Source organism: Balaenoptera physalus (genome assembly GCF_965194825.1).
Source record: "Balaenoptera physalus genome assembly, chromosome: 17".
In the NCBI taxonomy this organism is placed as follows: domain Eukaryota; kingdom Metazoa; phylum Chordata; class Mammalia; order Artiodactyla; family Balaenopteridae; genus Balaenoptera; species Balaenoptera physalus.
This window is the reverse complement of record NC_138895.1, coordinates 14017584-14030280: the sequence shown is the minus strand read 5'-3', so window position 1 is coordinate 14030280 and position 12697 is coordinate 14017584. Positions and strand designations below refer to the sequence as shown.

Below are 12697 nucleotides of genomic sequence, written 5' to 3'. Positions count from 1 at the left end.
CTGGCACAGAGGAAGCCAATAATAAATATTTAACTGAGGAAGAAAAGAGCTCTTCAAACATCATACTGATAATTTATAACCTTTATACCACTATTTTTTAAAATACTGTCCTACATTCCTTGAGAGGAGAGACCGAGTGCTGAGTGGGAAAGGAAACAAAAGGAAGAGTGATGGAAGCAGACCAGCCCCCCACTGCCCTGAGCACCTGAGTTCAGCTCCAATTTGTTCAACCAACTCGGCAAAACCAGCACCATGACTTGCACTTCACCAGAAACCTTAGAAGACACAGCAGCAAAGAAATGTCTCATTCAAACATGCTCTTTGGGGGTTTCAACCCCTACTGCAATCAGGTCATCAAAATACTCTTTCCACCTGTGTATGGTACTGTCCCCAGAGGAATCCTATGTAACACAACTATCTACAGCCCATTCTATTTCCAGTGATGTTTCAGTGTCCCCGTATCAGTGAGCGCCCCTTACAAATGCGGCCACCCCCTCTACCTAGCCCTGGGCTGAAGCACCCTCAGGAACACAGGACTGTCTAACCCACTTTTATTTCCTTGTCTATTAGTGCTGTATAGATTGCAAACTCTCTCCATAACAGCCACTTTCTTTTTTAACTTTTATTGGAGTATAGTTGATTTACAATGTTGTGTTAGTTTCTGCTGTACAGCAAAGTGAATCAGCTATACATATACATGTATCCACTCTTTTTTAGATTCTTTTCCCATATAGGTCATGACAGAGTATTGAGTAGAGTTCGCTGTGCTATACAGTAGGTCCTTATTAGACTGGCTTATGAGAGCCAGCTTTCTCCTTATGTAGACAGAAAGAATGTTTCCTAAATAAGCTGCTAGAGATTCCACTGAACGTAAAAACTTACTCAGGTGACAGTATATGCAAGTACCCAAAAATATAACATCATCACCCCAAACCTGTAAATCCTTAATGTTCTTCAAAGGGTGATTGTTATTATCCCCATGTTATGAGTAAAGAAAATGACATCAGAGATGTAATGAGTTTCCCCAAGTCATCCAGGTAATTAGTGGCCACTTAGTGCCAAGGCAAGAACTATAAAAGCCAGGGTCTTCCTACCAGACTATGCTGTAGGATCTTGTAAAAACTAGCACTCTGGACTTGTGACATTTAGTGGAGAGCCAGCTCTGCTGAGAACAGAGTGCCCTCAGTGAGAGAGCAAAGTTCTGATAGTTCATAGAGAGCCCCATTGGTCCAGGGGCACAGGAACTTCCTCTGGCCACGGCAGAGAGAAGAGATGAGTAAATTCTCTTCCCCAAAACAACTGTTATACTGAGCAAAATTGTAAAAGACAACAATTTCAGGGTTCTGGTAATCAACTAAAGTCAAACAACAAACGGAGAAGTGTTTATTCATGAAAAACTGCTGAACTTCAGGTAAGAACAGGGGAGTTGGTAGCATTCTTGCCTGGGCTCCTCCCATCCTCCCCCTAAATGTCCCCAGCCCCAGGGCCATCCTCAGCTCATCCTGCATGGTAGCCCTGTCACAGTAGCACTGGCCCTGCAAACCTGTTACCAGAGGGGACTGCAGAGGGCAAAAATCCCACACCCAGGAGTGTTGTCAATAAAATTAGCACACTGCCCAAGAAAAATGGGGAACGCTCACATTTCTGCTGGCCTGAGATTGCAGTCCTGCTCGGGGCAAATGTCAGACTATGTACGTGCAGAGAGGACCTGAGATGGCCCCATGAGAAAAAAAACCCAGATCTGACTTGAAAACTGCCTGCCCTGTGAATGTGTCACCCGCAACACTCACACACAGACCCACAAATCATAGGGATTATGATGTTCAATCACCTCTTTCAAAGCCCCAGCTGACCACTAAGTTAACCAGTCAGAGGAGTGACCCCTAAAAAGAAAGGCTAAGTTATAAAACAAAAACTGAGCAGAGACAGCAGCAGCTACGTATACAAAAGACACAGATTCTCAAATTAAATCCAGGCAAGTTCCTGAAAACAAAACAAACAAAAAACAATAACCAACCTCAGGGAAATAAACTTCCTAAGTTAAGATGCATATTGTAGGGCTTCCCTGGTGGCGCAGTGGTTGAGAATCTGCCTGCCAATGCAGGGGACACGGGTTCGAGCCCTGGTCTGGGAAGATCCCACATGCCGCGGAGCAACTAGGCCCGTGAGCCACAACTACTGAGCCTGCGCGTCTGGAGCCTGTGCTCCGCAACGGGAGAGGCCGTGACAGTGAGAGGCCCGTGCACCGCGATGAGGAGTGGCCCCCGCTCGCCGCAACTAGTGAAAGCCCTCGCACAGAAACGAAGACCCAACACAGCCAAAAATAATAAATAAATTAATTAATTTTTTAAAAAAAGATGCATATTGTAGTCCCTAGAGCAATTACAAAAAAAAAAAAAAACAACTAAACATAAACTTACTCTGATCCAGCAATTCTACTCTTAGTATCTACCCAAGAGAATGAAAATGTATGTCCACACACAGACTTGGACATGAATATTCATAACAGCATTCTTCAGAATTGCCCAAACTTGACATTTCCTGACTTTACTAAGAAATTTCTCTCTCTGAAATGACATCTCATATGTAGGATCTTCAAGGTCCATCATTATCACAGTCAACTGTTGACCCAATGTTCATAAACTGGCAAATGGATAAACAAAATACAAGAAAATACAATGGAATATTATTCAGCAACAAAAATGAATAGAATGGGGATACATGCTACAACAAGGATGAACCTCACAATCATTTTACTCAATAAAAGAAGCCAGGCATAAAAAGATTATATTGTACAAATCCATTTATATGAAATCTCCAGAAAAGGCAAACCTATAGAGATAGAAAGCAACTCAATGATTGCCTGGAGCTAATGGTGCGAGTGGAAAAGAGCTGTAAATGGGCATTTTATTTTTCATTTTAAATGAGCTGATCCAGGCTCTAAAACTGGATCGTGGAGAGGTCTGTTCCACTCCACAATTTGTTAAATTTCACTGAATTCTATTTACAGTGTGGTTCTCACTGGCAATTGCAATGTCCAAGAAACTGCCAAACTATGCATTTATTTGTACTATCCTGAAGAAATTAAATACAGATTCTTGCTCTTTTTATGAACACTGAATATGGAATGTATGTAGGAGAAAAGTCAATCTTGAAAATTCTTTTCTACCATCCCCGTGATGCATTTCCTTCCTGTCACTGCCCTACTTAGAGCTCTCTTAGCAGAAGTAAATGAAACTCTAGGGAGCTGAGGGATATAAAAGCAACTGTGAACTCTGGCATAAATGTCTTCTCTCACTAAGAACCTGTGGTTTCACAACTCATAATCAACCAGGAGAGGGCATGACAGTGCTTCCCCATAAACAAGCTTCTCCCAACTCTCACTTCTTTTCATTTTGCTCATTTCATTTGTGTGTGTGTGTGTGTGTGTGTGTGTGATTTTAAGAGCATATATATATATAGAAATATAGTTGATTTACAGTCTCACTTCTTACATTTCTCAAATGACTCTCTAGCTTCCTAGCAGGGATATGTTAAAAACAGATGTCATACAAGCAGTTTTTACACCACACGGACGCTATTCCTTGGCTCTTAGTGGGCCTATCAACAAATAACAGCATATGGTGATACATAAATATATACTTACCAAAAGAAATGTCCGGATTGTTCTTATTTTGTTAAGTTCAAAAAGCAATTTCTGTGCCTTCTCATGATTACTACAATATTCGTCGTAGATACGAAACTTGTCTTTCTGTGAATTCAGGTAAGAATAAGTTAGAGTCATTTTATGAGCCATTTTGAAATATTAAGTGTGAAGTTTATGAACAAACTTTATTAAGTGTTTACTATGTTTCAAGAGCTATACTATGTGTATATATAAGTATGTTTAAATTTTCCCTGATCCATGAAGAATTGTCTAGGAAAGGAGATAGACTTGCATTAATTACAATCCAATATGATGTATGCAATAAAAATTAAATGAACCACGTGGTAGCAGATTACAGAGAAGAGAGTACTTAGCTTTGCTGGGAGGATTCAGACACAGCTTTAAAAAAGATGTCATACGTGGGCGAGATAGAGAGACATAAATCCATGATTCCCTAGCAGGGAGAGGGAGGAAAGTGTTTTTGGTGGAGGGAAAAGCATGTGCCAGATCATAGAGCAATAGGGCATAGTACCCTGCAGGTCATATGCACCAATCTGGACAGTTGTGTTTAAGAAGGACACTGACAAAGTGGAGAATAGTCAGCAACAAGCGACTGAGATAATGACAGACCCTGAAGATATTACATCTGAGAGGTCATCTCAGAGAGAGATGTTTGTTAGTATATAAAAGTAAGGGAATGGTAGCTACTTTCCAATAGCTGTCCTATTTATTGTAAAGGATTTACAACTCTTTGTAGCTCCAAAACACAATACTAGGACCACTGGGTGGAAATTGCAAGGGTCATGATGGGCAGTGATAGGCAGATTCAGGATTAATATAGAGATTTTCTAACAATTAGAGCTGTGACTAAAAGTGATCATGTAAAAACAAGATCAACAACCTTCATAGATGCTATAGAAGGGATTCTTTCATAAAAGGAGAAATTTCACACCATCTTGATCTCTAAAGCTCCCTTCCATCTGTAAGATTTTCTCCAAGTATCTATGATCAATATCTATCAAATATCCCAGTAAATATTCCAGTAAAATATCCCAGTAAAAGAGGAAGACACAGAAAATGTAGTGACTGAATGGTAGAACAGAAGTGCGTCCTCTAAAATTTCAAAGACATGTATTTAGAAACACTGAGTGCTATTTTATACAGCCAGTAGAAAATGTATTGAATTACTTATTTCAAGAGACGGGATAAACCAGAAGAAAACAAACTTCAGAAATAGTTTAACTAAATTCATGGCTGACAGATTCATAGTGTGTTACTGAGGAAATAGATGTCAGGGTGCAAGATTCCCATGTGCAGCCCGGCACTGAGATAGTAACTACTCCAGCTGGCAGGAGATGTGCATTCTTTCATGAAAGGGAACAGTCTGGATTAAGTGGATACAAACACACGTGGCTTATAGTTTTGCCCAACGAAAGCTTGATCTTCCTATACCCAAGGAGTCTCTCCCTTTAAAATAATTATTTTTATGGAATATTTTCTGATTCTAAAAATAACATTTACAGAGTCTGCTCACCACATACAGAAATACAGATCTAGAAACTCCATATCATTACTTTATAAAAGACTGAAAATCAAAAATAAACAAAAATTGATTTCTATGACAAAATACTCCTATACATTTTTAAATAAAACACTAATTGTATAGCATTTTGAAAAGTAAATGGATTCAAATTGGTATTCTGAAAATTAGCATCAGCAGAGTGGTAGAAATAGCAGCATTATTTTTCTTTTGTCAGTATGAATGCCCTTTAGTTCTGAAAACGATTTTCACCGTACAGGTGGCTTTTTACCTTGCAAATCGATTGCATAAATAATTTCAGCTATCACGTGCAAAGGGATGAAAATGATCATACAAGCACGACATATAATTTGAAATAACTAAGTACTGGCTTGTTCTTCTTCGGCACTGTTCAGTACAAGCCTCTGAGAAAAATTCAGATGCAGGCACCTAGATGTGTACCTAGAGGGACCAGGTCTTTTCACCTCCAGGTTAGTCACAAGTCGATTAACAAGGGAATGTTTTGACTAATAAAAGGCTCATCGCACCACTGTAAAAGTAAGGATTTTCTGCCTCAAAAGAGAAATGCTCTATGTTTGAGAGAAACATAAAAATCCATTCATTATGAAACAGCCTGAATATTCATTAGAATTCAAAGCTACAGAGGATGCAAAAAACTAACTCGCTGGGAAGAAGAAAAGCCTGTTTATTCTTCACTGAATAAAATGGAGGATGTGAGGCCCTCTCCCCTTTTCTGGCTCTAAGTGGAAGATTTCATTGGCCTTAAAAGACCCCAAACTTTTGGTGTCAGATTTTACTTCTAATGCTGAATTCCCACATACTACTGTGCCAAAAGTGAAACTTTAAATTTTAGGGGGAAAAGCTTTTAAAATAAACAGAAATTGATCCTACAAAGTGAAGAAAGCAGGTTCCCACTTCTTGCTGAGCGTTCGGTTCTGGATGTAAGCATTCTTCCACGACTTTTAAGAATTCTTTATGTACTGCAAGGATATCTTCAATGTTTGAGAACAGCATCTGTAAATAAATGTGTAAGTGCAATAGTGAAGCAAGTTTTAAAAACAGCCTATGGGAGTAGAGTGTTTTCTCTCCAAGTTGAAAACGTCGGTGGGGAGCTGTCCTTCCCACCCCCCCGGCTGGCAGAGCACCCATTCTGTCTGGACATCCTCTCCCCTCCCACACAATTCTGGGAACCGGGAACCTAGTCCCGGCTCTCAAGACAATCCTGAGCAACTGAATCCAAGTATGGTCGTCGTCCCACCCCACTAAGGACAGCGGACTGCAGGTAAAACAGCGCGGGCAGATTTGCTGGCAGGCTTTGGGGGAAGGGCTTCTTTGCCCGTAGAAGTCCCTGCTATGGGAATCAAAGTACCTTCATGTCCCTTTGAGTAACAGGCGTCTTTTGCTTGCAACCAAAAGCACCCAAACTAAAACACTCCATGGTAAGGAGAATATAAACGTTACTACTGAATTTAATGGGAAACAGTCAGATGTGCCTATAAAGTCCTTGGGGATTGCTTATTTTCCGTAAAATAAAACAGCAAGTTGGCATCCAAAATACATATCAATGATGATTTATACAATTTCAATGAATAATAATGACTATAGCACCATTAATTTTCATTTACCATTCCCCCCCCCTTTTTTCCCCAAAACTCTTCACAATTTTCCTTCCCTACAGTTTAAAAGGAAATGCTTATACCTTTGTGAGCTGAAGATGCTGTGCGGACTTCTTCTGCCCCAGTGGACCGTCCAAATCGTTTGTTCTCCAGGGGTCAGGGACTGGAAGCAGCGTTTGCCCACATCCTGCCCCCCAGGCCCTCTAGCAATCCCCTCACACATGGTTCAGCTCCTTCCCCCTCAAGAGACATGAAGGTTCTTGGACCTGGGGATATTTTTTTCCTCCTTTCAAACGTTTCCAAGGTCTTGGCAAAGATTTCTCTCTGTCCTCTACACCATCCTCATAACCCCCGTTTCTTTTTCCAAACCCTAGTTTCCCTTTTTCTCATTGTTGACCACACAATGACTGGTGACTGGCACAGAACTTATCCCCGAAGTGGAGACAAGTTGACGAGCCCTGAGGCAACATCCCACGGGTAAAATTTCATCTGAGGGGACCTTGTGCTGGGGTCGAGGGCACCTCCTCACCTTCACCGTTTCTTCTGTTACATTTTTGTCAAGTTTCGAGGCAGCGCACTGGTTCATCCGGTGTAAGAATGCCTGCAGGAAGCAGGAAAAGATACTATGAAGGCAACATTGGACTAATCAGATAACTGAGTGTTGATCTGAATTAACTGTTTTTTATAAGAAACCAAAAGTTTAAAAATCCAATAACTATCGAGTGTAACAGTTTTGTTGTAAAAGGCAGAAATCTTGTGCCGTTGCTTCTCCTACCTGGGAATTATATTTCCTTTATAGTTTTGGGGCAGGGCCAAAAGTGATCACGTAGATATGAATTAAACGTATCCACCAAGATCTCAAAGTTCTGCGGTAAAACACACAGAGTCAAATGTTTCCTAAACTTCTAAGTCTTGTGAAGCACAAAAGGCCAAAATCTAGCTAAAAATGGGATTTCTAATACAAACAAAAGGGCCAGAAATTCTAAAGGGAGCCCTTTAGAAGTGAGAGAAATTGAGGAAGTGAGGGAGGAAGGGAGAAAGAAAGGGACCTTCAAGAAGGAATGGAAGAATTTCCCATCCCCTCTTGCCCCATTCAAGTTTTAGGAAGCCAGAATTTGTATTTCTGGGATCAGGTCTGAGCTCTCCACAGCCCTATGGTAGGCAAATGAGTTCATTTGTATTTCAAAGATCTGGACCCTTACTGATGGTCATTAAGCCCATGACTAAATAAGCTATTATTTTAGCAAAGAAAAAAGGATAAAAAGAGTTATTTATACTGAGCCTTAAAAGAGAAAGTTTAGAAGGAAAAAAGACGAGACTTTCTATCCAGCAAATACAAGACGTTGTCCTCAAGACAACGTCCACTAACTACCTAGTGACCTCGTGAGATCATCCCTTCCCTTGTCTGTCTTCAGAACTCCAGCCACTACCTGCCAAGTCAGGGCACATAGAAGCTTGAAGGAATCTCAAGATACTGTATCAAACAAATGAAAATTAATGTAAGAATTTCATTTAAGAAAAAAAAAGAATTTCATTATTGACATGCTATATTTACAAAGATTTAAAAGATTAACAAACCCAGGATTGTGCATAATATTCCAAAATTATCACCCTCAAGACATTGCTAATAACAGTATAAAATGGCACAACACTTCTGAGGACAACTTACAATATATCTCAAATTTTTAAGTGGGCATTCCCTTTAACCCAGTAATTCTACTTCTAGGAATTTATCCTAAGAAAATATTCAGACAAGGGGTTTCAGTGTATTGATTACAAAAGTGGAAACCACCTAAATGCCCATTATTAATGGGATCATCTAATATATTATGGTACATGCAAACTACAGAATACTGTGCAAAAGTACAATCATAAATGGAATGGGATGAAAATTATATATACATATGTGTGTATACAACAGATGTCTATAAAATACTGTTTGGCGAAAAAAATTACCAAACAGCATACTGGATGTGCACATACCTATACATACACACTTTCGTGTATATATACATATATATATACACACACAACTGTATATGTGTGTACATATACGTATATATCATATATACGAATATTACACATGTATATAATGTATACATATATACACATGTGTAATGTCAGTGTGCATTCATACTAAGAAAAAATATGTAGCATATACCAAAATGCAAACAGTGATTACCTCCAGGTGATAGGAAGATGACCTTTGTACACTTTCTTATTGTCAGAATATCTGGCTGTGTGCACGTTGTAACTTTTGTAAAGAAAAATAACAAAATTATTTAAAGGAAACAAAACAAATGGGCCACAGATCTCACTCCTAGCTTTAGCTTCAGCACCATCTTGATTCCTGATTCAATGAGTTCACGTTTCAGATTCCATAACTACAAAGCCACATCAGTACTGACAGCCTCAAATGAATGAAAGAACTCAGCTGAATTAAATAAAATGACTATGAAAGTATTGGATGTCACCTTAACTTTTTTAATTGGAAACGTGATACAATCTTTTGAAATATTATCTAAAGTTAGGTATAATTGGCAATGGAGAGAGATTTTCGAATTTTCTGACTTTAAGTGCCCATTTTAATTAGTGTTAGTCTAATTTTTAATTTTAGTTTTGTTTTTCTTGAATAGTTTTCCATATACCTATACTAAAAATGCTCCTTAGCTCTTTCCGTTTAGTCTTTAAACAGCACGGTTGCTTTGGTTGCCGAGTTTACATTCCATATTAACCACATAGGAAACATAACCTCTCGTGCAAGCAAAACTTAAACTTCACTTCTACACGTATAAACCTTATCTTCATAAACTGAACTCAGTCACATTCTGAAACCAACAAATTGAAGACAGGAGGTAGTGAAAATGAATCAAACTATGAGGTAGAAGGAAACATACAAGCTAATAAAGTAAACTCTATCTTTATCTGACTTTTTATCTTCAATCCTCCCTGACAATAGGGAACTTTTTGTTTAACTGCATATGAAAGAAAACCTGGAACTTCTTAGCATTTCTAGCCAAGCATTTATTTTTCCCAAGAGCCTCATTTTATACAACAGTGAAGGCAGATTTAAGATAGTTTGCTCAGAGGGAAAAATCATGAAAACTCTGACATTTTTTACAAAATGTGTAAGTCTTCCTCTCTGAAGATAAACAACGTGTTCTCAGAATCATCCTTTAACAACCAGAATCTACAGAGTCCTTTCAGACTTTGGTAACTGGGGCATTTAATCTTTCTCCTATCAATCAAGGAAGCATTAATACCCTAGTCACAAAAACACATGAGATTTAATATGTTGTTTTATCTCTGTATTCATTCATTCTCCCTGGTTCAGAATTTCATCAGAATTAGATCATCTTCATTCTGATACAAATATATGGAAAATAAGTACCAGAAACTGGCTTTTAATGCCAGTGGTCCTCAAACTTTTCACTGTGTATAAGACTTGGAGAGTTTCTTCCAAATGCAGATTCTCCAGCCCTGTCCCCAGAAGGTCTGATTCAGCAGATTGGTTTAGGACCCAGAAATCTGCATTTTGAGCAAGTTCCCTAATACACTTGGTCCAGAGACCACAGTCTGATGATCTTTATGTTTATTCTTCCAAAGACTAAAGAAACAGACTGTGAAACAAATGAGTAAGACTCAATGGGAAAAACGGGTTCACTTATTTCACCTTGACTTTCAACTCCAGGTCATACTCCCTCTATGTACAGTACCCTCTCGCTCAGCCACTTGGGGTTCCTGATACCTCACCAGAGGACCTTCCCCGCAACAATGAAAATCACAATCTGGGCTGCGTAAACGGGTGATAATAATCACTGAAAGCTCGGGAGATGCAGAGACAGGTGAGCCAAGTAAGATAGCCTAGGTCACCTTTGGAGGAAGGGAGGCTCGCAGGGGCCCCTCCCTGCAACTCCAGTTTGCAGGTGTGTAATTAGCACAGCACACACTCAGCAAACCAGCGCTCCCCTGACGATGATGTTGTACAGTGTATTCCCAGATATCACTCTAGTCGTGGGCTGCTTTCTTCCCATTCAGAGAGCTCACCTCACCTTCTCTTCAATTTGCTCCACGTTGTTTTCCTCTCAACAAGAGTTTGATAAAATGTATTAAATGTGATACATTAGTTAAAGTTTGAGAAAGCTAAAAATGTCACAAGTTTGCTACCAAGAAATCAAAAGAAGGAAGAAAACTCTTTCAGATATAATAGGGAGATGACAGCAATCCCCTTTGGCCTTGTCTGTCCATCTGGGCCACTGCCAGCTCAAAAGTAAAGTCCATGATGAGTTTTATTCTCAGAATGCATTTGCTTATCTTATAATTTCAGTGTACTAAATGATAATCTTTCTCAACTCATTTTTGTCCTTCCCACTCTTTTCATCAGTCAGGCACACACAGATCACTCTCAAATATCGCACAGATTTTAACAGTTCGCACTTTTAATTCTAGATACCTGATGCCAATCTGAATTTCATATCATACAGGGATTAAACCTTATTACTCCTATAAATATTCTACATTCAGAATGATTTTAGCAGCAACCTGTCACCTTGAAACTGTGGCTATTTAATACCAATAGAGATGGATAAATTTTACATATGAAGGATTTAAGAGAAGCCGCACTATTGCAGGAAAAAGTGTACTCATTTCATGAAAATACGTGGAAAAAATAAGAGTAAATATTTTCCTTTTACCTCTTGAACTTAAAACAATATTATGACATCAAAATTCTTTGGAAGACAGTGTTTTGTTTTGTCTTCCTGAGAAAAAAACAAAGTCCTATTAAGTGAAAAAGGCTTGTCATTTGAGTTTGCCTTGAATACCTGGTTGATTGTGGCGCCATTTTATTGGAATGGAGAAGTCGAAATGAGGAGTAATTGTTGGAGTGGGAGAATCAGCTTGTCCTGGTCATGTTGAATTTGAGATGCCTACTGAACACCAATGTAGAGATATCAAGTAGGGAGGTAGCTGTACTGATCTTGGTTTCTGAGGGGAGTTCGAGGCTGAAGTTAAAGAGTTGAGTGCCCCTGGCACAAAGACATAACTCAGGGAAAGTGTTCATAACTCAGGGAAGAGAGAAGAGACAGCTGGCCCCAGTTCATTGGAGAAAGTATATAGATAGAGAAGGAAAAAAAAGCCCCAGGACATAACCTTGAGGGCACTCTAACATTTAGAGGTCAAGCAGAAGAAGAGAAACCAAAGAAGCCAGTAAGGTAGGAAGGAGCAAAACCAGGAGAGTATAGTGTCACAAAAGCCAACAGAGAGAGGGCTTCAAGAAAGAAGGGGTGGTCAATCGCTTTAACAGTGCTGAGAATTCAGGTAAGGTACAGATATATGACTTGACAACACAAGGTCGGTCACTGGTGATCTTGACCATGGCACTCCCAAATGAATGGATAGAAGGAGAAATGGAAAATAAAAAGATGGAGTCTATAATCACAGAAAACGTTTAGAAGTTTTTAAAGTTTTGCTGAGAGAGGGAGCAGAGATATGTAGGTGAATTTAGCATAAGGAACGGTTTATTTTTTAAGCTAGAAAATACTAGCTCAATTCATCATTCGAGTTACGTTTTACGTTCCCTTATTATACTTTTGGCAAATCCTTCATAAATTCTCCAGTCCACTGGCTCTCACTTTTTCCTGAACACCCATTGAGTCCCAATTTTTTGAGCAGGACTCCTTTATTTAACATGAAAAAAAGTAATAGACATGCATATTGTGGTGTTAAGGTCTATAAATTTAAATACATATTAACTATTAACCACTAAACAAAATTCAATGATAAGCATTGTTCTTGGCAGTGGTTCTTAAACATTTTAATCTCAGGACTCCTTTACACTCTTAAAAATTACGGAGAACCACAAAGAGCTTTTATTTATATGTATTATTATCTATC

At 39.0% G+C, this 12697-nt stretch overlaps 1 protein-coding gene across 8 annotated transcripts in view; it reads right to left on the bottom strand.

Moving 5' to 3' along the window:
- PREX2 (phosphatidylinositol-3,4,5-trisphosphate dependent Rac exchange factor 2) overlaps positions 1-12697 on the bottom strand; it is a 287172-nt gene that overhangs the window by 192086 nt on the left and 82389 nt on the right. For all 8 annotated transcript variants that reach the window (XM_082433590.1, XM_082433586.1, XM_082433589.1 and 5 more), the window contains exons 2-4: positions 7332-7403; positions 6078-6200; positions 3647-3751 (exon numbers count right to left, since the gene is read on the bottom strand). In XM_082433590.1, the coding sequence (XP_082289716.1) occupies positions 3647-3751; positions 6078-6200; positions 7332-7388 (285 nt within the window). In that variant the 5' untranslated portion in view covers positions 7389-7403. The remainder of the gene's footprint in view (positions 1-3646; positions 3752-6077; positions 6201-7331; positions 7404-12697) is intronic.